The sequence below is a fragment of the Canis lupus genome, chromosome X, assembly GCF_011100685.1.
Source record: "Canis lupus familiaris isolate Mischka breed German Shepherd chromosome X, alternate assembly UU_Cfam_GSD_1.0, whole genome shotgun sequence".
In the NCBI taxonomy this organism is placed as follows: Eukaryota; Metazoa; Chordata; class Mammalia; order Carnivora; family Canidae; genus Canis; species Canis lupus.
In genome coordinates this window covers 117,254,674-117,281,784 of record NC_049260.1, presented here as the reverse complement: position 1 = coordinate 117,281,784, position 27,111 = coordinate 117,254,674, and the positions used below count along the sequence as shown (strand labels likewise).

The window sequence follows — 27,111 nt, the reverse complement described above, 5'->3', positions numbered from 1 at the left end:
GCAGCATTATCAACAATAGGCAAATTATGGAAAGAGCCCAAATGTCCATCAACTGACATATGGATAAAGAAGTGGTATATATAGGGCAGCCCCGGTGGCACAGCGGTTTAGCGCCGCCTGCAGCCCGGGGTGTGATCCTGGAGACCCGGGATCGAGTCCCACATCAGGCTTCCTGCATGGAGCCTGCTTCTCCCTCTGCCTCTCTCTCTCTCTCTCTCTCTCTCTCTGAATATATAAAAAAAGAAGTGGTGTATATATATACAATGCAATATTACTCAGCCATCAAAAAGAATGAAATCTTGCCATTTGCAATGAAGTGGATGGAGCTAGAGAGAATTATACTAAGTGAAATAAGTCAGTCAGAGAAAGGCAAAAACAATGTGATTTCACTCATATGTGGAATTGAAGTAACAAAACAGATGAACATAGGGGAAGGGGAAAAAAGACAGAGGCAAACCAGGAAGCAGACTTAGCTATAGAGAACAAACTGAGGTTTGATGGAGGGAGGTGGGTAGGGGATGGGGTAAATGAGTGATGGTTATTAAGGAGGGCAGTTGTTGTGATGAGCACTGGGCATTATGTGTCACTAAATTCTATACCTGAAACTAATTTTACACTCTATGTTTATTAACTAGAATATAGCCTTTATTTTTTTTTACAGATACTGATATTTCATTTTAATTTTTTATTTAAATTCAATTTAGGTAACATATAGTGTGTTATTAGTTTCAGGGGTAGAATTAACTAGAACTTAAATAAAAACTTGAAACATTAAAAAATTAGATTAAAAAAATTGGATAAAAAATTAGATAACAAAAAAAAAAATTAGATAACATTTTTGGCAAGTCACCTATACTCAGCATGTCAAGACAGGCCCACTCCTAACATTTGCAGAGCCTGGGACAAGAGTACAAATGGAGGTCCACATATCACTTTATCTAAATATTTAAAAGTTATAAATCACACTAATAGGCTATGAAATGCAATATGTTCTGTCCTTCCACCTTGACAAATATACCTTCATAATAATCTTGAGGGCAGGATGCAATTTAGAATTCTCAGACTGCTCAGAGCTTTGTGCCCGAGGGTGATGGGTGTACTTCTCTTCCCATCCCAGCTCAGCCACACCTCAGGAGGGATCTCCTGCACCAGTGTGTGGATGCCCCAGGCCATGAATTCAAGTCCCTTCTAAATGGCCACCCATTGGCAACCCTTAGAACCAGGGTGAACATGCCTTGGTGTGGTTGGCCCCAGGAGGACAGACCATAAGAAGACATGTGAGCAGGTCTCGGAAGGAGGCTGAAGTCATTTAGGAAGGGAATTCTTAGGTCCTGGGTGCCCAAACTGGTACCTGAAAGGACGTAGCATGGACTCCAGGGAGACACATCCTCCTACCTCTGTGGACTCTTCTCCCCTGGAGAAAAGTTATAGCCAACGGAAGGCCAGAGCAGAGTTTGTTATGTAAACCAGGGGTAGGGTCACAGGCAAGGCACTGTGAAAACCATGTCAGAGCTCTGCTACTGTTCAACACTATTCCTAGGACTTTCTCTTTCTGGGGAAAGAAACATGGTTTAAAGGCATTCCAGTTAAATAATAGAATGCAATGCCCATGCTAGGCACAGACAAGGGACGTTTGAGTCACCTTCTGATGAGGAAACCAGATGAAATCAAGCAAGAACAGATGGAGAAAGGGTCTGTTAGCAGTAAGCCACCTGATGGAGGGCTGGGCCTTGCTGCTGCTTAGACCTGGGTGGGTAGAAGAGGAGCCCCGGGTGTCTCAAAGGTCTTCCTCTCTGAGACTGGAGCAGTCCCTGATCTCAGCCAGGGAGACCCACTGGAACTTATCCCAGGCAGTGCTGCGCTGTCCTAACAGAAGGGCGGGGCGTGAATGCAGCTGGAAAAAGGAGCGAGGCCTAAAGAGAAAGCATTTGGCAGGTGGCTCCCACCAGCCCTGGCCAGGAGAGATGGCAGGCACTGTGTCTTGCAGACCACTGCGCCGCCTCCAAAGTGTGCTTGAGAGTGTGGAGTGGGGGTAACTCCTCCTGCAGCCCTCATCCCAGCCTGAGGACGATGCTCCCACAACTAGGCCCATCCCTTTTGCTCTCATTCCAGACTGGAAAAGTAAGCTTTAGAAACTTGGGTTTCTAGGCTACCTCGTTACCAGTGAGGCCTCACGCGCCGGTCACGTAGCACAGAGCTGTTTCTTTCACACATGGACCCATGGGTTTCTGCTTTATCAGTTAAATTCGTTGGCCTGAATCAGGTCCTCAAGAGGATGACTGACTTTGAGAAAATGAAGTGCCCCGGTGAGCAAAGCCAAGCTGCTGGCTCGGGCTTTCCCTCTCTCTTCCTCTCTTCTCTCTTGCCTTCTCCTGTCTCTGTCTTCCTTTCCTCCTGCCCCCACCTTGTCTCTCTCTCCCTCCTTCCTCCTTTCCCTGCTCCCTCTCTCTTTCCTCTCCCTGCTTTCTCGCAGTCTCTCTCACCCCTGCCCTCCTCCCTCTGGTTCTTTCCCTGCTGGCTCTTCTCTCCTTGCCTTCCTTTCTTCCCTTTCTGACTCCCTTTGGAAAGCATTGTGGAAGTCGGTGGATCATTTACCTTTTCAAATGTTGCAGTCTATAGTTTATTAATATTTCACCAGAATCTAACTTCCCTTTCAACCAGAGAATTTAATGGAGTAAAACATAAAAGGGAACAGGATATTTCCAAAGGAGCATTAGCTCAAAGCCCTCATCCTCCCACCCACTCTCCCCATACTCATAGCCATCCCGAGATTCAAGGGACAAACTCAGAGAGATCCTACACCCGAAATTCTGCTCAGATCTGTTTTTTTTCCCTCTCAGTTCTGGATGAGGCCTCATGGGGGAGCTGCTATCTCACTGTAGATAAGAGTATACTGTTGTTTCCAGCAGGGACTGACTGACCTTTACAGGTTGGAATGAAGCGTGACTTTTGCTACAGAGAAAAAGGTTCTTGATTGTTATTTTCCTGCAGGTGTCTTTATTTCCTTCCCTACAAGAGCCCATAAACACGTTTTAATCAAGTTTAGAGCTCCATGTTGCCTGAGCAAAATAAAATCTCAAAATAAAAAATAAGATGTTCTTTGTGGAAAGATTTTATTTGTTGAACATTCAAATCAAAGGCAATTTCAAGCATTTTTTTTACTTCCATAGGAGGATTTCACATGTAACGTCCTCAGAGAAAGAGTTCATGTATATTAATTTTGTTGTTATAGCTACATCAGATATCTAAATCATAAAAAATATCCAGGATAAGAAAATGAAAACAAATTATATAGGCATATCTTGCAGATTAATTTATAAGTACAAATCTTGTCAGTTTCTTTTTTTAAAAAAAAAATAAAGTTCTAAGATAAAGTAAATGAAAGTGATTGCTGCCAGAAATTTATTTGATTTATGTAATGTTCAATTAATTGGAAATTCCTACAAATTCACAGTTTGGTGCAGCTCCAGGACACAAGGGTTGATGTTCCTATTGATGCAAAGGCAGTAAAGATCCTTAGCATCTCCTGAATCATCAGAAAAAAACCTGTTTTGCCCAGCAGAGCTTTATTGCTAAGCAGAGTTTTTTTCTGCATGTATATTTTTAAAATTTTTGATTGATCAGAACACTTAACCAGATTAAAGATTGTTTAGTTCATGTTCCTCATTTTGCAGTAGAGGAAACTGAAGTCCAGAAAAGGAAAGGGACTTCCCCAGGGTTACCCACTTGTGGTCCTTTTCCTACTGTTTTCCAACGGGGTCCTAGTAAGTCCTGGACATACTCTCAGGGCCATGAGTGAGAGAGGGATACTTATTAGCTGTCCCCGGGTCCATTGTCCTATTTCGAGTAGAGTATCTTTGCTTTTACCTGTGTGGTAGATATCATATTTTGGGAATATTAAGCCAGTGTACTTGCTTCCTTGCTAATCTCTAGTTCCTAGCCATCCCAAGGTTTCTGAATCAAAACCCATGCCTGGCCAACACAGGTCATGGGGTTTCAGCCATAATATGTGTAGGTTCTTTTTCTACCACTAAGGCTTAGTTGTTAGCCTTACTTCCCCAGAAAAAGGAGTTGACTGTGACCCAAGGGAAGTCTCTACCACCAAAGTAAAGGAGGTAAAACAAAGTCCATTCCTTCTGGTTAAGTAGACTTTGGGAAGAGAAAGAAGGCTATTGTAAGGGAAGGTAGTATGAGATACATGAGTCCTGACCCCCCTCCATAGGCTCAGATCCTGCAGTTGGGAGGCTATTCCACAGGGAAAGCTAAAAGCAAAGAGACTTCTTCCTCTCTCTCTGTTTAGAGCCCCAGCAAGTGATGGAGGAAGGTGGCTAGATATAAGGATTTGGCTCTCCATGGCCTGCATATGGTATGCAGCAGATCCAGAAATTTCTAGGTGTCCCACACATGAGATCACAGAAGCCTAGGGTCAGGCTGAGGAAGTGGTTGTAGGTAGGGACTTTAAGATTGTGACAAATGGGCTCCAGGGGTGAGTATATCAACCCAAAAGTCCAGATGGGACTGGTTACATCTTAGTGGTCACCAGTTCAAGGACCATACTAGTGCAGCCATTCCCCCACAGAGGCCAAAAAAAGAATGAGAAGCGCCAAGGGAGGACCGAGGTCCTATTTCTCTCCTTCCACTGTTGACATGAAGTAAGCCACCCCTTTTCAACAGGAAGAGGATCAAAGGGTCAAGGAAACAATATGAAAGAACAAGCAGTTACCTGAAAGAGACTGTCATCCAAAACCAACTGCTCGAGCCAGCGCTATTTCAGGGGTTGAAAAAAGCCCCAGGGCTTGCAGGCCCTCACTGTTACTTCTGCCTTTGCTTCTTCTTGAATATGTTCAGTGTTGGGCCACTCAGTACTGCCTGGACACAAGAGGCAGTGTGATGACGTGGAAAGGCAGGAGAACTGAGGTGGTTTTTTTTTTTTTTTTTTTTTAAGTCAGCTCTACACTCAACATGGGGCTTGAACTCACAACCCTGAGATCAAAAGTCATATACTCCACCAACTGAGCCAGCCAGGCACCCGAGGAGAGCTGAGTTTAAGTACTGGCTCTGCAGTTAAGTCCCTGTAACTCTGGGGAGTGACCTCACTTTTGGGGGGCTGCAAATTCTGTATCTTTCAAATTGAGATGACTAGTCCTGTGAGATTCCTTCTGGCATTTGCATACAATATTATAGAAATCCCTGTGCCTCCTTTGATGGAGCCCAAGAGCCCCTTCTAAGTTGTTCCTTTGGCAGGTAAGAATAAAGTTCAAGAGAGAGTCAGCCTCTGGGGGTGCCTTCAGAAGCTCTATGGATGTCACGAGGACTTCCGTACCATGGAAGTTCGGATGTTAACGTTTTCCACCTAACCCCAGAGTGCTACTCACATTTAATACTTCAAAGATGTTTGTTCCAGGTGCTTTGGTATCTTGTGATAGGGAACTGAGAGGAATGGGGCTTCCTCAGTCACCATGGTGATCGATGTGGGCCCTTCCCCTCTAGCCAGCATCAATAAATTAGTCAAATTCCCAGAATTTTAGAATTCCTGCATATCACATAGAAGGGAAACTATTTTAGGAGAAACAAGCCACATATAGTCACCCAGTGGCTTTCTTTATCTTTGATTAGATAAAGAAATGCTAGAGTCCAGGAGGACAACAGGGAAGAAATAGGCTGGCTTTGAGACAAAATCCTTAAGAATTAAGTGTGGGGCCCAAAGCAGAAATCTAAATCTTGCTAAAGAGACCCAACAGTATAGACCACAATGCAACAGTGTAATTTAGACAGAAATACAGCCACATTTTCTCTGCCCTTTAGGAAACTATACACAAGGAAGCAAAGCTCCTATTGGGAGATGCCTTGGTGTGTGTGGACTCAGAGTAGAGGAAATCTGCTGGCCTCCATGGTCGGTGTCATTAGCTGTCACATCCTGATGATACTAGAACTGAGATGAGAATTAGTTTTTCAATGACCAGAACCCCTGGGGTTGGGCAAAGCTGCAGACCTGGGACTCTTTCCAACTCTGGATTCTTTGGCTGAGCTCCAAACAGGCCTCATCCATCTGTTGCCACATGGTTGCTTCAGACAGCCCAGTTACCATGCAGTTGAGTAAATTTCATCTTCACACTAGTTACATTCTAGTTCCCAGGAAATAGTTTGGGTTTTTGATGGATGCTTTAGAAATCCCTAAAGCCATAAGCAAGATATGTTGTCTCCTTGTGTCTTATCTCCTCTACTACCTGCTGATTTGTAGGAGCCTCAACCTCAAAGGATGGCGCTTTGTTCTGTGGCTCCTTGTTCATAAAACTGTCCCTACTGCCACCTTACTCCCTACCAGCACCAGCTGGAACCAACCTCCCAGGTTCCCTTTACTTAGTGCATTCGCCCAAAGCACCTCTTTTCAGGGTGGTGGTGTGTGTTTGTGGTAGAAAAGAACTCTGCCAGAAATGTAAGTCCAAGATCTGACTATAGAGGGCATCTCCTACATATATGACCCTTTAGCTATCCTGTCATTTTAGCCTCATTCCAGACCTGCCAGATGGAGAATTCTTCTCATTTTATAAATAGGAAACCAAGGTTCAGAGAGATTAAGTATCCATCGAAGGCACCTGTCCACTGTTGATTGATGAATAGTCCTCTTCTGCCTGGGATAATTGTTTGCTTTGAGCTATTGATGAAGCTTCCAGCAGGATGCAAATGAGGTGGAAAAGGAGGAAGGCAATATCTGGCCAGTCAGATCTGACTCCTTTACCCTGGCATCCAATGGAGGGAAAGAAAGAATAGCCAGTTCCATCTCAGCTTTAAGGCTGTGCACTAGTAGGTAGCTAGTTCCTTCTAGAAGGGGAACTAGAACCCCAGTCAGCCTGACTCTGAAGCCCAAGCTTTCCATACCATCCCACACTGCTAGCTACACTCATTCTTAGGTCTAAGAATTCATTGCTTTTCTCTAGAGGCATCCATTTATTCTTGTGAGGATCCTTGCCAACTGGCAACCAAGTGACTAGGTCTTCACTCTGCTGCTGAAGAATCCATTCCTAGCATTGGCTTCTTATCCTTCTCCACTTTATTTGGATGCCACTGGAAACTGCATTAATAGGTCAATGAGGATATTTATTCCAGATACAGGAAAACCATTCATCAGTAAAGACCAGGGCAGCAGGTGCTTCCCCTTAGGAGTCATGCTTGTGATATGGTCACAGCCTTCAAGGGGAATCCTGAGCAAACTTATCTTCAGCACTGGTCTAATTCCACCACATGGCATCATTAATCTTTTGTCCTCTGAATCTCCATTTGTGAAATTGAGGTTTTGGATATGATTGAAAGCTTTAATTTCCTCTTGAATCCCTCTGTCTCCCTTTACATTGTTGTTGAGGAACTATCCTTGTAAGCAGGATGGGGGAAATCAGTTAAGGAAGTTGGAGTGCAGAGAGAGTCTCCTGCACACCATTAGCAGCATTTGTGTGGTCCAAGGAGTTTCCAGTGCTCGCTGCAGAGAGAAACCCTCTTACTGATCATTCATAAACAATAACCAGACCACAGACTAATTGAAACCTTCCCTGACTGCCCTGTGTCTGGATGTGGGAAATAGACCTTCATTCTTGGTGCCAGAAAGGAAAAAAAAAAGGGTGAGGGAGTGGCTGATTATATCAGTTACCAATTCAGGCATAGACAGAAGATGAGAACTCCCAGATTTACTCCCAAAGAAGCGTGAAGCTGAATTGGGGGTCTGAGAGGGACAGGTCAGAATGTAGGCAGCAGACAGATCACATGACTAGAGGGTGGCCCTTGGGAGTTTTGGTCACCTGGATACCCTCTCCTTAGGTGCCTAGTAGATGTCCGTGGTATGTTCAAAGCAGAGGAGCCATGCAAGCCCTGTCACCAAGCTAGACAGGGGGACTCATGGTGTCTTGTCTAGGCAAAGTAACTAAAAAGAAGAATCTTCATTGAGAATCAGCACACAAGTCTGTTTCTGACTTCTCCCTGTATGTGCGTTTGTATTTTCTTTAAAAACAAACACCTTTCATGGTAGTTACATGTAACCAGCAAATTATTGAAATGTGAATCATGGTTCCTAAGGAGGTGATAAGATGGTGGCAACGGCTGGAATAAAAGGAAGGCAATGAGATTTCAAACTTCTCTTTTTTCTGCTCCATTGAAAATGTCCCACGTTGAGCAGACCCTGGTGGGGTGTGTGGTGTACCACTTATCTACCAATTCCTTAGAGAGAAATGTTTTTGTTGAAGAGGGAGTTGCATTTATTCCTTTAAAATAGAAAGCACTATGGCAACTGAAAACATGATTTGCAATAGCCTTGTGCCTATGACTATTCAGATAAAAGTACCAGGCAATAAAAATAGGTAAGAAAATATGGGGAATGCTATAACAGATTTGAACCCTAAAGTGTATTTACCTCAACATTTTGTGAGAATATCTCTCCAGTTTGAGTCGCACATTTCTTAAGAATATCAAGTTGAAGGACAAATTCAGTAACTTGGACAGGCCTCAGATTGATCTGGTGAACAATCATGAACAATTTACTCTATAATCTCCTAATAACCCTTTGCCTTTACACATATTAGGCACGATGTAAACCTTCTACAGAAAACAATTTGTGTACAGATTCTAGAGATTGTGGGCAATCTCAACAGTTTAGTAACAGTGACAGCTATTTTGAAAGTCAGTAAAATGTTATTTTAAAAAATCCCATCTTGTACTATTTTCAAAACCTATAGTTGCTGTATATAAGTTATTGAATTAGTGTTGGGATTATATTGTTGCAGCAAAATAAATCTGCTCTGTTATTCCCAGGCACTGATTTCCTTCTTGGCTAGAGCCCTGGTTGGTGAACTGACTCTTTAAGCCACAGAGGTACAGCTTAGGGTGAAGGTTTCTAGAGTGTGAATGTGAACTATTGGCGGGGGTTTGGGGGGTCCCTACTTTGGTTGATGGGGCTTCCAATCTGGCATTCATAGATGTAAGGCTCCCGGGAGACCAAATACATGCACAAGACATTCCCTAAGCATGTTTTCATTCCTAAGCCATGTTTTTTTCCCTGAAACCCCATTTTCTTTGCTTTGATGAGTTGGGATAGGCAACCTATAGGGAAAACTCATATATCTTGTCTCTATCTTCTTAAGAGCCTATAGCCAGTTTTAGGAATCCAGCTCCCTGCCCTCTGCTATTTGGGCTGTGCCTTGTTCTCTTAGTTCTCTAAGGCCGAAGATAATTCTAAGAAGTTGACTTTCAAACAAAACTCAGAAATGGAAAGGGAAAAACACCCTTCACAACTTCCTTTTAGCTTTTAATAATTCTTTGCTTTAGTCTTCCCTAGAAAGTTTCCATCTAATCACAGCATTGTGACACCCTCCACTAGGGCTAAGGTGAGAACATACAGAGCCCTTCTCTCTACCCAGTGTGGGGCTACCACTACTTTGTTCCAAGCTTTATCATTCTCTATTTGTAGGTCCTTGATGTCTACTATGGTGCCCACTCCCAAAAGAAGCTGGAATGGGATATGGGATTTGCCAAGGGTGCTTCTATTTTTTTTTTAATTTAAATTCTAGTTAGCTGTCATACAGTTTAACATTGGTTTCAGGAGTAAAGTTCAGTGGCTCATCATTTACCTGTAACACCCAGCACTCGTCATAACAAGTGCCCACCTTCCTCTATCAACCCTCAGTTTGTTTCCTGTAATTAAGAGTCTCTCATGATTTTTTTACCTTTCTCTCTCTCTCTTTTTTCTTGCCCTTTTGAATGTTCATGTGTTTTGTCTCTTATAATTCACGAGTGAAATCATATGATATTTACCTTCTCTGATTGACTTATTTCACTTAGCATAATGTACTCTAGCTCAATCCATGTCATGTCATTGTAAATGGCAAGATTTCATTCTTTTTGATGGCTGAGTAGTATTTTGTTATATGGAATACATTACATATATATACATATTTATAAACATTTTTATATATTTTATAAACATATATATATAAAATGTTTTATACACACACACACATACATCACTTCAAATGTGTATTTTTGTATCCTTTGGTTAAATACCTCATAGCACAATTGCAGGATCACAGAGCAGTTCTATTTGTTGACTTTTTTTTTTTTTTTTTTTTTTATTTGTTGACTTTTTGAGGAACTGCCATACTGTTCTCCAGAGCAGCTGCACCAGTTTGCATTCCCACACAATGCAAGAGGGTTTCCCTTTCTCCCCATTCTCACCAATACCTGTTGTCTCCTGTGTTGTTAATTTTATCCATTCTGACTGGTGTGAGTTGGTATCTCATTGTGATTTTGATTCATATTTCCCTGATGATGGGTGATGTCGAGCATCTTTTCATGTGTCTGTTAGCCATCTGGATGTCTTCTATGGAAAAGTGTCTATTCATTTTTCTCTCCATTTCTTAACTGGATTATTAGTTTCTTGGGTGTTGAGTTTGATAAATTCTTTTTTTTTTGATAAATTCTTTATAGATTTTGAGTACTAACCCTTTATCAGATAGGTCACTTGCAAATATCTTCTCCCATTTTATAGGCTGCCTTTTAGTTTTGTTATTTCCTTTACTGTGCAGAAGCTTTTTATCTTGATGAGGTCCCAATAGTTCATTTTTGCTTTTGTTTCCCTGCCCTCAGTGACATGTCTAATAAGAAATTGCTAAGGCTGAGGTCAAAGAGTTTGCTGCCTGTGTTCTGCTCTAGAATTTTAATGGTTCCTGTCTCATATTTAGGTCTTTCACTCATTTGGAATTTATTCTTGTGTATAGTGTAAGAAAGTGGTCCAGTTTCATTCTTATACATGTTACTGTTCAGTTTTCCTAACACCATTTGTTGAAGAGACTCTTTTTTCCATTCTATATTCTTTCTTGCTTTGTCAAAAATGAGTTGCCAATATAGTTGTGGGTACAATTCTCGGTTTTCTATTCTGTTCCATTGATCTATGTATCGTTTTTTGTGTGCCAAGGGCTTTCCTAACCATTTCTGGTAATTCTTGCTTTACCATTCTCTGCATAAAGTTTCTGAACTCCAAAACAGAGAGGAGATTGTCAAGCCTGTAAATTTTTTTTTAAAGTAGGCTCCATGCCAAGTGTGGAGCCCACTGTAGGGCTTGAACTCATGACCATGAGATTAAGACCTGAATTTAGATCAAGAGTCAGGCACTTCTGGCGTCCATCCCCTCCCCAACACCACCTCTGCTGCTGCCTCTGGCTGTAGACCTGCACCTTTTCCCCATCCCCATCAGGCCCAGGGAGCGGGGTGAGCCTGGATGAGAGCCCCCCAGCCTGGGGCTCTCCCAGGCCATGGCCAGAGTGCTCCCAGAGAGGAGCCTTGGCCCCTGAGCATCTGCTAGAGGCTTGGCAGAGGCCCCGCGGGGACCGTGTCTTTTGAGGACAAAAGGCGGCGGCCAGCAGGCAGACGGGGCGGGGGAGGGGAGACCGGCAGCCAGGCGGGCAGACGGGTGGCAGGGGCCAGCGCTGGCCCCCCTCCCAGCTTGGCGGTGGCATGAAGATGGGAGTGGGAGTGTGTAGTGGGGGAAGCACCTGCCTGGACCCTCACCTGCCAGCTAGCTGGGCACCCCAATGCTATGTGCTGCCCCCCTGGTGTTCCCCAACACCCCCAATCCTGCCTGGTGCACCCCTTCGGTGCCTGCTTCCCCTGATGTCTGCGTTTTAGACCCGCCGGCTGCTATATCCACGCAACAGAAGCAGGAGTGCCACTGGCCGCCAGATCACTGAGGGTCCCACAATGTAGCCTGGGCAGTGTTTTATCGTGGGTGAGACAGCCTGAACCCCCTCCCTGGATTCCAACACAGCTCTGCTGCGAGAACCCAGGTAGCACAGATTTGTGCTCACTCCCCATTGAGGATATTGCTGTGATTCTCAGCTAAAGGGAGGAAGCCACTGCTGGGAAAGTGAGAAAGCGAAAGAGAGCACGAGCAGGGAGGAGAGGGAGAAGCAGGCTCCCTGAGAGCAAGGAGCCTGATGCGGAGCTTGATCCCAGGACCCTGAAATCATGACCTGAGCTGAAGACAGATGCTTAACTGACTGAGTCACCCAGAATCTTTCTTGGTCTGACTCCCTGCTATGGTATGTGCCCACCAGCCAAGCAACTCTGCTGTTTCCACCTGTGCCTGAAGGAATTGGCTGGTGCAGCCGAGCAGGACAACTGATGGAGTCCCCCAGGGCCCATCGAATAATACTGGACTGGCTGATCCCATAGGGTTGGGAGCAGCACCCGCCCCTCAGTATGGCCAACACTACTGGAGAGCCCGAAGAGGTGAGTGGCGCACTGTCCCCACCATCGGCATCAGCTTACGTGAAGCTGGTGCTGCTGGGACTGATCATGTGCGTAAGCCTGGCAGGCAATGCCATCCTGTCCCTGCTGGTGCTCAAGGAGCGTGCCCTGCACAAAGCTCCTTATTACTTTCTACTGGACCTGTGCCTGGCTGACGGCATACGCTCTGCTGTCTGCTTCCCCTTTGTGCTGGCTTCTGTGCGCCACAGCTCCTCATGGACCTTCAGTGCGCTCAGCTGCAAGATTGTCGCCTTTATGGCCGTGCTCTTTTGCTTCCATGCGGCCTTCATGCTATTCTGCATCAGTGTCACCCGCTACATGGCCATCGCCCACCACCGCTTCTACGCTAAGCGCATGACACTCTGGACATGCGCAGCTGTCATCTGCATGGCCTGGACCCTGTCTGTGGCCATGGCCTTCCCACCCGTCTTTGATGTGGGCACCTACAAGTTTATCCGTGAGGAGGACCAGTGCATCTTTGAGCATCGCTACTTCAAGGCCAATGACACGCTGGGCTTCATGCTTATGTTGGCTGTGCTCATGGCAGCTACACATGCTGTCTATGGCAAGCTCCTCCTCTTCGAGTATCGTCACCGCAAGATGAAGCCAGTGCAGATGGTGCCAGCCATCAGCCAGAACTGGACATTCCATGGCCCTGGGGCCACCAGCCAGGCTGCTGGATCGCTGGCTTTGGCCGTGGGCCCATGCCACCAACCCTGCTGGGTATCAGGCAGAATGGGCACGCAGCCAGCCGACGGCTCCTGGGCATGGACGAGGTCAAGGGTGAAAAGCAGCTGGGCCGTATGTTCTACGCAATCACACTGCTCTTCTTGCTCCTCTGGTCACCATACATTGTGGCCTGCTACTGGCGAGTGTTTGTGAAAGCCTGTGCCGTGCCCCACCGTTACCTGGCAATCGCTGTTTGGATGAGTTTCGCCCAGGCTCCTGTCAACCCGATCGTCTGCTTCCTGCTCAACAAGGACCTCAAGAAGTGCCTGAGGACTCACGCCCCCTGCTGGGGCACAGGAGGTGCCCCGGCCCCCAGAGAACCCTACTGTGTCATGTGAAGCAAGCTGGTAGGCAGACAGGCAGGGAGAAGGTCATGGCTACCGTGATGGGGCCAGCAGTAAGGGAAGGGTGAGCCCCACACAGGAGCCTTTCTTTCTGAGCTCCAGCCCTAGCCCCTCGAACCACCTGGAATCTAGGCACCTTTGCCAACACCTCCCCAGGGTTGGAGCCTGGAGTGGGAGACTGGGAAAGAGGTGTTTCTAATTCTGTGGGGCCTGTCTTCCCCTGCCTCCTTCTCCACTTCTACGATCTCTCTCCTTTCTTCTCTCTCTTTCTCTCTCTCTCTCTCTCTCTCTCTTTCTTCCTCTTTCTCTCAGAAGTGACAATTCAGAAAAAGAAAACAAGACTGAAAATGCAGGGTTTTCTACTAACAGTTGAGAAGACAGGCTTTCTTGCTTTAATGTCTCTCCTTCTGACATTGTCCAGAAGGCAGAAATTTGTCCTGTAAAATAGACTTCCAGAGCTCTTATTGCCCCCTCTGCTCCCATGCACCCTCCCCTCCTGGGTCCTTTAGCAAGGCCTGGATGTTGGGGAGAAATTCATCTGCTTACAACAGGGACCAAAGGGGGTGCTGGGTCCCCAGGGAGCAGAGATGTTTAATTGCTATGTTGTGTGCAATGTTGTTTTAAGCTAACCCTGGTCCCAAGCCTGGTTTCTTCTCCCTTCCTACCATGTCCAGACCTCCTAAATGTTTCTTGAGCAGCTGTTCAAGAAGCCAGAAGCGGAGGGAGAAGGACCCCTAGGATGGGCCCAGGCTAGGACCTGGGATGTGAGCTGCACGCCTCAAGCTGAAGAGACCCAAGCTTGGCTGCATTCTTTCGAGCTGCCTCCTGGATCCCCAGCCCCCAACTCCTCTTCCTGAGGATGGAAATCCACTCCAGCCCCACTAAGGCTGATGTGGGTGCCATACAGGCAGGAGCATTTCTCCCAGGGAAGTGTAGGGAGAGAGCCAAACTCCCCAGAGTAACTGGATCCCAGTGCCTGGGGTCAGAGCAGAACTCAACCCCAGAATTGTCTCCTGGGTTCACACTATTCTATGGAAGATGAAAAGTTAGGGGGTGGCCTTGGTGTAACACATAGTGGTATAAGCTCCAAGGCACTGTGGACTTGATCCATTCCTATCTGACCTCTTTTTGTCCCCTTCAAGCCTCAGGGGCCTCAAGCCCCTCTCGGTAGCCCTTGGCCTCCTGGGCCCTCAGCGCACAACTTCCTTCCCCTGAGTAGCCTTCTCCCCCTTCCTCCCTCCACCCAAAGTGGAGCAGACTGCAGCCAGATTCTCCAGGTGGGAGAGCCCAAGCCTCCCTTCCAGGGCAGAGTCCACTCTGGGCTTACATCACTGCCAGTTCTTATGGACTGGTGAGCTAAGCTGGCATTCCTTTGCCTGGCCTTGCCCAGATTCTTTGTCCCCCTATCATTTCCTGGGGGAGTGGGAGATCTGTATTTATCTACGCCCTTTCCCTTCCTGATAGAAGCTGTTGTCCTAAGCTCCCTCCCTATCCCCAAGACAGCCCCAGAACTGGGGAAGCCTTGGCCCAAGAGGAATGGGGAGGGCACTCTAGGCAGGAGAGACGTTAATGAGCCTGGCTGTGGGGTGGCCCTGGAAAGGCAGGCCAGAGTGGCTGAGAGGCTGGGGTGAGGGTACCTGTTCTCTCAGTGATAGTGATGGGAGTGCCTTTCCCAGGGAGTGGGGTGGGGGGACCACAGGGGTGGGAGTAGATAGGGTACATTCTGGAGGGTTTTCCTCCATTTCTTTTTTCTAACTGCCTGGATTCACCATTGGATTTTGTAAATGGAAAACTGAAAAGAACAATGCTATATTGGATGTTTAAAAAAAAAAAAAAACAAGAGTCAGGCACTTAACTGACTGCACCCCCTAGGCACCCCCGAGTCTGTGGGTTTTAATGTGACAATTGAATTTTACCCTATCTCTGGGAAATGAAGAACAGCTTCTCATGCATTTCTTCAAGGGACTGAAATAAGTACTTTGAAAAATCTCATCTTTTAATTAGTTTTCCCATAATTCTGCTCGGCATTGGAAAATAGGGAGTGCTACTTAAAGCATTTAATAAAGATAAATACTCCAGTGATAAAAATGGAAACATCCACTTGAGAAACTGCCTTAATGCAGAAAAAAATGTCTATATTAGCACAATCTACTGCCTTCAAGAGTTGAAGCAAAGCTAATACTATTGGCTCTGTATATCAGTTCCACTCATGATGGCCAAGACCTGCCCAAGATACACAGTAATGTTTGCCTATGAAAGCACACCACTATATACAAAATTTCCTAATCACTATAGCATGGTGGTGTGAAGTTAAGACTTGGATGGAAGACTAAGCTGGAGGCAGGTCAACAGAATGTCATTGCTAGGAGTGATGTTGGTGGCTCTTATCCTTTACAGTTTTAAGATATAGCAACAGGCTTTGGGGTGCTTTTTGCCAAATAACCTATGAAGTGCAACTTATTTTAATGTGTGGATACTTAATAAAAGTCTCATGGATTTTCTACCCTAATTTCTAGCCCAGGCCATTCTATTCTTCCTCCCCCAAGGTAATGCTTGGAGCGTTAATTGGAAACATTGGATTGGAGGAACCTACAGGTAGCAGTGCTGTTTTGCTGTCAGATAGTCCTGCATTCTCTCCCAAAGTTTGTTCATAATAGTTTTGGCTCTAGGTCCCATAATTAAGTTCTTTCCACCATTTTTTTTCACCCTGAGAAAGAGGCTTGCTGATGTTCCCCTGGGTTTTATATAATGTGAATCAATTTAACAGGCATCATATTTTCCTTGTTGTGCCATTTAAATTAGTTCAATTTAAGAGAATTGGGTTCACTCTGGTGTTTGTTATGCAGACCTAAAAACAGTCACTGAAATGCTTAAAATAAGAATCTATTTTGTATGCTATGGAACTGTCCTAAGGGACTTATCTTTCCTTGGGGTGCAAGTGATTATTAGAACCCAACTAATACTTGATATTGTTATGTAAGTCTTCATTGAGAATTAGATATTAAGAGCTATGGCAGTTCTTTCTAATTTGATAAAGAGATAAACATTCAGAGAATCCAGTGCCGAGTACACTTTATGAACCTGACCCCTTGAGGACTTCTAGTATGTGCCAAATATGGATGCAATAGTTGTTTGCCCTCCAAATAAATAGATTATACTGAGCTGGAAATATTTTTGAATTAGTATATCTTGAATGGATCTTTTATTCAGTGAGTAATATAGTTTCACACTAAATTTGTTTAGCTTCTGGCAGTCCTGTGGAAGTAAGTCTGCTGTTGTTTACAGGCAATAATTATGAAAATTTATCAGATAAAATTATACATGAAAGCATATAAGGAATAGTTCCTTGCTTTTCATTTTTATAATTCACAATCACGTTTGCATATTTTCTCAACATTTGTGATGTTTCTAGAATAGGTAATAATATGTATAAAGGAAAGCACATTGGAAACATAAACAGGTGGAGAAAAAGGAATTCATAACACAGAGAAGATTGTATAGTCATTACATTTCACTGAAGGCAAAATGTCTCCCCTTTGCCCATTACCTTCCATAGGCTCAGTGTCAACATCAGGGAACTTATTGCTGGGTATGGTGTTTATTTCCATGATGTATGGGCTAAATCATCAGTTGAAATATTTTGGGCTCATCAACAATGCTGAATTTGTGTTTTAATGTGAGCACCCTCTAGAGTCCTGGTTTATGAACTTCACAAATTATTTGTCTTTTAGTGTCTTTAATCTCTGGTCTTTGAAAACAGACAGCACATCTAATGTCCTACATTTCAAAGCCCCTTGAGAGAGATAGTGACTGCAAGGCAGAGCGCTGCAGGTAGAGGGAAGAGCATGGAGAAAGGCATGGGATTGAGAAAGTATGTTCAGAGAAGTACAATATACCTAATGCTTGTTTAGAAAATAAGGTTTATGTTGGTAAGTAATGGGCTATAAATTTATGGTGGACTTTTTAGAAAGTTATTTATTTACTCATTCATTCATTCATTCATTCATTCATGAGAGACAGAGAGAGAGGCAGGATCCCCACGAGGAGCCTAATGTGGGACTCAATCCCAGGACCCCGGGATCACAACCTGAGCCAAAGGCAGATGCTCAACCACTGAGCCACCGAGGTGTCCCTTATGGTGGACTTTTAATGCCAATCTTCTTGGAAAGTGAATTTATTCAGTTTAGACTAGGGGTAGGAAAACTATGGCCCTTGGGCCAAATCTAGTTGACGACTTATCTTTATAAATAAAATTGAATTAGAACACTGTGAGGCTCATTCATTTATGAATTGTCTATGGCTGCTTTCATGCTACAACAGCATAGCTGAGTAGTTGGAACAGAGGCCATATAGCCCGCAAGGCCAAAAATATTTGCTATCTGGCTCTTTATAGAAAAAAAATTGCTGATACTTAGGCTTGGCAAGGGGGGATTGAAAATGGTTGAGCAGAGGAATGACAAGATCAAAGTGATAACGCATGAGAATTCTGAAAGTTACAGGTAGGAGATTTGAGACTCAAAGATTAATTCTGAGGCTTTTGGAGCATAATCTAAATTTTTAAAAAAGATTTTATTAATTTGTTCATGAGACACACACACACACACACAGAAAGAGAGGCAGAGACACAGCCAGAGGGAGAAGCAGTTGGGAGCCCAACACGGGACTCGATCCCAGGACCCCAGGATCACAATCTGAGCCAAAGGCAGATGCTCAACCACTGAGCCACCCAGGTACCCCAATAATCTAAATCTTAAAAACTAAGATGGGGGCAGTAAGAAGAGAATAGAGGAAACAGATGTGAAAAACAGCAAACAGGAAGAATCAGCTCTACTTGGCAACAGATGAAATGTAAGAGATGAAGGAAGTAGAACCAGATGATTGGAGTTTTATTCCTGAGTCAGTAGGTGATGTTGGTATTATGGAATGAGATAGAGAGCATGGTAGGACAATCAGATTTCACGGGCAAGCGCAGGGGAGTATGGTTTGGGACATGCTGAGTTTGACATGTCGGTAGAAATGTCCAATAGGTATGAGTTTAGAACTCAAAAAAAGAGACCTGGGCTGGAGATTAGGAATTATATTATCTGTATGGAAAGACTTTGTGAAGCCAAGAAGAAACCGGGTGTGCCGAGAAGAGAATGTTAGAGAATGGCCACATTTGCAGTTAGAGAGAAACGGAAGACCATGTAAATGCTGGGATAGTGGCCCAGGAGATGAAAGGAAAGGTGAAAGCATGAAGTGTTTCAGAATGTAAAGGAAGAGGTTGAAGCAAGAGGGCATGGTCAGCAGTGTCTGAGCGGCAGAAGTGTCTGGGAAGTTGAGGAATAGGAAGACAACTGGATTTTGCACTCAGGAGTTCACTACTAGACTTGGAGAGCAGTTTTGAGAAAATAGGTAGGGGCAGAAAGCCAGGCTTCCGGAGGCTAAGAAATGAGTGGAGGTAAAAAGATGGACTCTTCTTTTGGGAGATATGGCTAAAAAGGTAGGGCAAGAATAGGAGACTGAGAGGGTGAAATGTGTCACCTCCCCATATCCTTCCTCAGATTCTGTTACCCTCTCAAGCCCTTATATGCTGTGAGAGGAGGTGGAGCTGGTGGGAGGAGAGTGGAAAGGAGGTAGGGCTTAAAGGATGCTTTTTGGAGATACTGTAGGTAAAAATTCTGCCTTGCATGGAAGGTTTCAAGTGGATGATGCCTTCTTCATTTCCTTCACTCAGAGATTCTGGATTGTGTGGCCAAGCTGAAGTAGGGATGCTTTGAATGCCAATAAGGCACATTTAAATGCCAATAAGGCACATTTAGAGCATGACTACAGATCTCTAAAGCTCCATACACGTACACGAAGTTGAGGCAGAAACCTCAACTTCGTAGCTTACCTTATAAGGCTTTTTCTACACCGATCAAGTGCAGAAGGCACTGGAAAATGAGCTTGTACAAAAGAGCGTCAGTCCCTATAAGCATCCCTCTCTTTCCCAAGTGACTCCTGCATTTTCGGAATCTAGTGCCTTGCTCATTTTGCGATTTTGGAAAGTATTGCTTGGGGGCTCCATGTGTGTACTGCACCTACTGGAAAGATCTGATTTTCTAGTCTGCCTTACTCAAAGGCCAACTGGGTCAGATTGCATTACACTGTCACTTGAGACCATGAAAGTATCAGTTGGGCCATAGAAAAGCAGACAGCACAAACTGTCATTATGCAGCATAAATTAAAGTTGCAGAAGTTATGAGGAAATGAGCACATGGGAGGCATAAGACAGCTAAATTTATATCCCAAACTCAGATATTTTCCTGGCTTTAAAATTGGAATGTCTGAAGAATGTCTGAATATGTCTCCAGGGAGTCAAACCAGGACTGATGGGGAGGGAGTTTGAGGGAAGCAGAATTTCAGCTCGACATATGGAAGAGCTTTCAGGCTCCTAGGACACACGATTCTAGGAACTGTTGTTTAAGCATACAACTAGATATCTAGTGGCAACTTACCTTTTGGTGTGAACATGGAGAGCATGCACAGAAAGAGCATTACCCCAGAAGTGGGGGTCCATTGACCCTGCAGGATGACCCACCTTTCTTTAGACCTGTTTCCCTGTTTGTGGATTGAAGATGGATTAATGACCCCAGAGGACCTTCTAGCTCTATTAGCCTCAAATTCAATGTTCTTGGTAAGACACAGAGGTACAGTGCTATATTTTGGCTAGGGGAGAAATCTGATATTTCATTAATTTTTCTTTTTGAGGGGAGCCTTCATGAGGCAGATCTTGTAACCCTGTCTTTTCCCATTAAAGTTTCGAAAAACCCCAGGGATCCGAAATACTGTAGTTTAATTAAAACTTCTTTTTACGTCTGTGATAAACAAAGATTGACTAAAACTGTGTCAGATGGTTAAGAGCACAGACTTGGGAGTAAAACTGGGTTAGAATCCTAACTCTGATTTCTTTTTTTTTTTAAGATATTTTATTCATTTATTTATTTGACAGAGAGAGAGAGAGAGAGAGAGAGAGAGCAAGAAACAGGGGGAGCAGCAAGCAGAGGGAGAGGGAGAAGACTCCCCGCTGAGCAGGGAGCCCAGTACAGGGCTCAATCCCAGGACCCTGGGATCATGACCTGAGCCAAAGGTAGACACTTAACTGACTGAGCCATGCAGGTGCCCCTAGAATCTTAACTCTGATTTCTAATTGCTGTGTAACCTAGGTCAACCTGCCTACTCTTTATGAGCCTCAGTTTACTTGTCTGAAAAAAATGGGATGATAATAGTGGCTCTATCTCAGAGTGTTGCTGAAAGAATCAGGCAAGATTGCAACATTTGTAGGAGGGCTGTGGAGTGTGGGCAAAGACCATACAACAACCTTCATTCACAGAGAAGTCATTTCCTAAAGGACCCAAAATCTCACAGGAAGTATAGCGGGCATGCAGAGATGGAGAGGAGCAAATTTGGCTTTCCAAGACCACCAGGGTCCCAGGCCAGCTGCTGGGGGAACTGTCTCATTCAAGATGAAGTTCAGTCAGATCTGTGAAGCTTCATTTTTGTGCTATTCCACATCCTTCTATTTTTGTGTATTGTGGTCTTGCTGAACTTGTTAAGTTTTAGAAGGTTTTATTTGTTGTTGCAGATTCCTTTGGATTTTTAAATATAGACTATTATATCATTTGCTAATGGGGTTGGTTTTAAGTTTATTTCATCCTTTAGTATGACTATTTGTTTCTTGTTGCACTGGCTAAAACTTTCAGCATTATGTTGAATAAGAGTTCTATTATATCTGAGAGTTATGCCACCATTCCTAAAGAACTGACTCAAATGGTCTAACCACTAAATTTGCCTATTTTAAGGAAGATTTGGAGACATCTAGCCTTTCCTGGTACCAAGGCCAAAACCAGGTATCACCTTTTTAAACTTGACTTAAAGCACAGAATCAGCTCTCCTAGGTTCCTGAGCAGTTTCCCTCCCTCTGGCTCTCCTGGCATTCAGGGAAGCCTAATTCACCACAGGAAAATGTGTGGAAACCACTAAGCAGAGAGCCCGGCAACAATAAACACGGAATAGATGTTGGTTGCTATTATCATTATTAGATCAGGGCTTCTCAGACTTTAATGTGCGCACAGACCGCCAGGGGATCTTGATAAAATTCAGGTCCAGGGAGCATTTTGCATATCTAACAAGCTCCCAGGTTGATGTCAAGTCTGCTGGCTTGAGGATCAGACTTGGAGTAACAGGATATGGGGGATATCTTATTTTTCAGTTGGTTTAGCACCCTCCTTCTTAGGTGGAAACTACGTCTCACTTGGTGCCTATAATTCAGAATTCTGACAGAGCCCATGCTCCCATTTTTCGCTGGTCCGTGTCACCTGAGGTAGTTAAGCAGGATACAGGGACCTATTTCTTATTGGCCTATTTATGCTGAAGACCTGCTCAGAGCTGTGGGCATCTAATTTTTGTTAGCTCAGCCACTGTATCTAGCACAGGAAAACCGAGTTAGCTAATATGAAGAAGCCAAGCTTTGGTGGCCAGACCTCACTGAGCAAGTCATTATAAACTGAGACATGGTTGGTATGACTTGTTTTCCCCACTATTAGGGTAAACACAAATATAATTTTAAGAAGCATCTCATGGACCATTACTGAAATCACAACAAGACCATCAACAAGCTGCTGTAAATTTCTCATTTTCCAAGGTTACCTTTGGATCCACACCCCTGTGCTAATACACAAATCCACAGCATCTCATGAGAGAGGTATTATGTCTGGCCTACTTGAGTCATTTAAGCTCCACCATCTGTTCTAGAACACAAACTAATCATTGTGTATGAGGATAGTTTCAGACCACACTCACCCTCCTAGGCTTAGTTCTGAACCACTTCTCAACCCACTGGATTTTATCCTGCTTGGATCTTCTTGCGCTGTTGACATTACAGTTGCTTTCCCATTTCTGCCTTTGTTTTGCTCTTGGACTTGTGGGTTGAAATGTCCTGCAAAGCAGGCATTCGAGGGGAATAGGTGATCAGGAAATACACTGAATGTATGAGTGTCAGGGAGCATTGTTGGGTGGCAGGGCTCAGCCCTGGGGCACCATATTCCAGGTGAGACTCACAGAGATAGGCTTCCAAGAAGTACATAAAAGGGGAGGGGGGAGCAGTGGTAAATAATTTTCTCTCTAATGACCTTGAGAATAATTGCAGGCATGTATTTGCTTCATTGTTTTGTGTTGGCTGGACAGTAAGCTCCTAATAGGAATTCAAAAGAGCACATGGTGTTGGGGCATCTGGCTGGTTCAGTCAGTTAGCTCACGTCCTGATCTCAGGGTTCTGGGATCAAGCCCCATGTGGGGCTCCTCCCTCAGTAGGGAGTCTGCTTCTCCCTCTCCCTCTGTACTTCCCCCAGCTCTGTGTTCTCTCTCTCTCTGAAATAAATAATTTTTTTAAAAAAGAGCACATTGTGAGTCTGGAGTTCTGGGCTTGAGTCCCAACCCTTGTAACTAGCTCAAGGACCTTGGCTATGCTATTTTCCTTTCTCAAGGTCTCATTCCTCCATCTCTAAAATGAGGCAAAGTGGCCGTGGACTCTGTCTCTGTGGGCTTGTTCAGCCATGAGAGTCTAGGATTTTATGTGCTACCCAGCCACAGAGACTAAATCTAGTCAGCTCAGTACTTAAACTGCTAATCTGTTTTTTCTTTTTATCACATTTCCTTAGATGGCTTGACTTTTAAATGAGTAATGGTGCTTGGGTTTACCCCAGGTCTATTAGCTTTGCTAATCCACCAGAGCACCCACCAGGCAATAGATTGATTGATTTTTCTTTCTGAACTTTTGTGAAGAATGTTTTAAAGGCAAGTGCTCTGTTGCTCTCTGTATCATCATTTACCAACTACTTTCTTGTTGAAACTTGTTAAATTCAAAAACTATTTCTGCAGCCATTTAATTTCTTCCATTAATTCAAATATTGATTTTGCTTTTCCCAGAGACATGAAATAGATGACATGTGTTTTTATCTGAGAGATTTAGAATGCTTTACACTTTCTCAATTAGAGCCCTCTCTATTAATTAAAAAGTACTTATACTAAGTTGGGTAGGGTGGATTTATGGAGCTAAACGCCTTCCCTCCTTCCCTCCTTCCTTCCAAATATAGAGAACAAAAACATTGAGCACCTAGCACACAAGACCTTGTGCTAGATGCTTTCACGTGCACTTAATAATCACAAAAATATTTTTAGGTAAGACATCACTATTTCACGGATAAGACTGAGGAACACTGACGTTAACTGATTCATTCAAGGTTATATGACTAGTGTATCTACTCCACACATGCCTGTTCTCTCTGGTGTGCCAAACCTGAATCAATTTCCCCACCCCAGGGCAGCCCAGGTGGCTCAGCGGTTTAGTGCTGCCTTCAGCCCAGGGCCTGATCCTGGGGACCCGGGATCAAGTCCCACGTCAGGCTCCCTGCATGGAGCATGCTTATCTCTCTCTCTCTCTCTCTCTCTCTCTCTCTCTCTGTCTCTCTCTGTCTCTCATGAATAAATAAATAAAATCTTAAAAAAAATTTCCCCACCTCAAATCTATTTCACTGGATTCCCTGATCCAATTTATTGAATAGAAACAATATCTATTATTTGCATTGTAATTCATAAGAACATGTTATTTTTCTCTCTAGCTTTCTGTAGAAATCTGAAAAGTACAGGTGAGCATAGTGAAGAAAGTAAAAAAAAAAAAAAGTTATAGCCCTATCATGCGAAATGACCTCTGCCAGTATTATAGTGAATATCCTTCCAGTATAAAACACATTCATATAATATCCTTTGTGCATCTCAGCAACCCCATACAGCTTCGCCTCCATTAAATGGCAGTGGAAGCTGAAGCTCAGATAGTTAAGGAACTTGCCCAAAGTGTACAGCTGAGATGTGGTTGAGCCCAGAATCACCCCAAGGTTGACCACGGCTGATTTTAGCACATAAGCAATTTATGTCAAGGAAGAAGAAAGGAGAGCTTTTCAGGAATCACTTATCCTCATTATTTGAGCAGATGTCAATATTTGGTAAAACGCAAATTCTGTCAGAGCCCCACTAGTGATTATTTGCCAAGCACTCAAATGAAGCCAGTACTCTTTTGCAGTTCTAGAAAGAGATCAAAAGATGGCCTCTGAAAAAGGTACTTCATTAGTGGTTTCCAGTGGACGGAAGTGACTCTAATGCCTCGCTTATTCTATAGCCTTTGGCCATACCTCAGCTGGCCACCAACTTGAAAGGTATCTGTCCTCTTAGGAGTTTTGCAAGCTGACTAGGGATCTGAATCCAAGCTGTGGTTTCCTTTAGCCATATATAAATACTCATTGGAATATTTAAGAGTAGCAGGTAACTGAAGGTACCACTGTAGTCTGATGTCTGTGAACAGAAGTCCTTTAAAAAAGGGCATTTTGGGGTCAGAGACTACCATCAAGTGTGCCTTAAGCTTAGTAGCCATCAGGGCAGGAGACTCCTCCTACTGCCTTATAAGCCTGTATACATCTCCTCCACCTAAATAAGGGTTTTGCCCTTTGGGAACAGTGTCTAAGGGCAGGTACTCTCTGAATTAAGCGCAAATAGAATTCAGGATATAGATCCCTGGCTACAGTTAAAGATATCTTTTAAAAAGTAATGCAAGATATATGTGTTTATTTTGAAAAATTCAAGATGATAGGGAGGCATAAAAAATTATAAGAAAGCCCCCTTTCATCCTATCCCCTCTCGAATCTAACTCCCCAAGAGTAACCTCTGTTGGCAGTTTGATGTGTATATTTAAAATCTTTTATCAGTGCACAAAGTATAAATAAAGATATATAATATATATATATATAAACACATATATATTACTTTTCTTGAGAGAAAGGTAGCATGAAGTGGGGGGAGGGGCAAAGGGAGAGGGAGAGAGAGAACCTTAAGCAGGCTCCATATCCAGTGCAGAGCCTGATGTGGGGCTCAGTCTCATGACCCTAAGATCATGACCTGAGCTGAAATCAAGAGTCAGATGCTCAACCGGCAGAGTCACCCAGGTGCCCTTAGTTCCTTTACATTCATACAAACACTTGTTGTTTTCCTTTTTTTGATATTATAGGCATCCTGGTGGGAGTGAAGTGGTATTGCACTGTGGTTTTGATTTGCATTTCTCATTGTTGGCAAATTGAACTCCAATAGAAAAAATTAAATAAATAAATAAATAAATATTTATTTGCATTTCTCTAATAACTAATGATGTTGAGCATCTTTTCATGTTTTCAATGATTCAAACTATTATTTATTCAACAGATATGTACTGATTCCTACTTTGGGCAAGTCATCCTTACCCTTTTATATGGCTTAGAATTCCCCGACTAGACCATGAGAGTTTTGAGAGCAAAGACCATGGCCTGTATTGCTGTGCCTCCAAAGTCTTGGCCAGTGATGGCCATTTCAAAATACCTAATATAAATATTGAATAAATAAATGAATAAATCATCATTGATATGGGAATTCATTGATGAAGTCAAAAGCAAGCATTCCTTTTTTTTAAAAAAAGATCTAATTGGATTTATTAAACAATCCATGCGTTGGGTAGCAACCTGTCTAGCAAGTAGAGGAGGCTCTGAGGAGATATACAAAATGGAAAGTTTTTGTAGCAGGAGGGTGAGGCAAGAAAGTTGTCAGCAAAAGAAAATAATTAATTCAGGGAAGTTCAGTTTTTCTTGGGGAGAAAGGCAAGAGGTCTTATCATGCAGATTATTACATTTTTCTTTGGAGGATAGAGAGCCCAAGTGTCAGACTCATTGGTGCCCATCAGAAAAAGGGCTGACCTGTTACATTATCAGGGAGGGGACATTCAAACTCCAATAAGATTATGTATTAAGCCCTGGATTGGGACCTTGGTCTAAATGACACCATGTTACACCTCTGGTTTTCTTTTCAATAGTTCCTCCCTTTTGGTCAGACATTGATTAATTGAGAGGTGTGATTTAAATTTAAGAAGTTAGAGTTCTTCTCAGCTATTGCTCTGACATTTCCAGAGATTTATAAGCAAATCTTAATCACCCTCTTTGTGTGAGCCTGTTGTCTGTGGTTGACCTTTAGTGACAGGGAAATTAACTCTAAGAGAGATTTCTCATGGCCCCAATCATTCTTCTGTTCTACGTTACAATTTTAGCTCTGACAAGGTTCTGCCAATACCTGGATCCAGGTAAGTGTGGGTACTATATCCAAGCTCATGGTAAGAGGAAAAAAAACCCTGCTCCTACCAGTAAGTCAATGCGCCCCCTTCTGGGAAATACTGTGAGGCTTGGGTAACTCCTGACAATTGGGGGCAGTGTGTGCCTGGTGTATTGAAACCCTTGTACAGTATCATGTCCTCTGTGAAGAGGTAGAATTTGACTTCTTTGCCAGTTTGAATGCCTTTTATTTCTTTTTGTTGTCTGATTGCTGAGGCTTGGACTTCTAATACTATGTTGAATAGCAGTGGTGAGAGTGGACATCCCTGTCATATTCTTGATCTTAGGGGAAAGGCTCTCAGTGTTTCCCCATTGAGAATGATATTTGCTGTGGGCTTTTCATAGATGGCTTTTAAGATGCTGAGGAATGTTCCCAATATCCCTATATTCTGAAGAGTTTTGATGAGGAATGGATGGTGTATTTTGTCAAATGCTTTCTCTGCATCTATTGAGAGGATCATATGGTTCTTATTTTTTCTCTTGTTGATACTATCTATCACATTGATTGTTTTATGAGTGTTGAAACAACCTTGTATCTTGGGGATGAGTCCCAC

The 27,111-nt window shown here is 43.7% G+C and overlaps 1 protein-coding gene and 1 pseudogene across 1 annotated transcript; one reads left to right on the top strand and one right to left on the bottom strand.

The window, feature by feature from the left end:
• The window catches only part of LOC100684056, a 93,555-nt pseudogene that overhangs the window by 34,850 nt on the left and 31,594 nt on the right, over positions 1-27,111 (bottom strand).
• On the top strand, positions 11,518-14,480 carry LOC612247 (probable G-protein coupled receptor 173). Its single transcript, XM_038588472.1, is given in 3 exon segments — positions 11,518-11,822; positions 12,049-12,958; positions 12,961-14,480. Coding segments are annotated over 2 exon segments (1,113 nt in total). The 5' UTR covers positions 11,518-11,822; positions 12,049-12,237; the 3' UTR covers positions 13,353-14,480.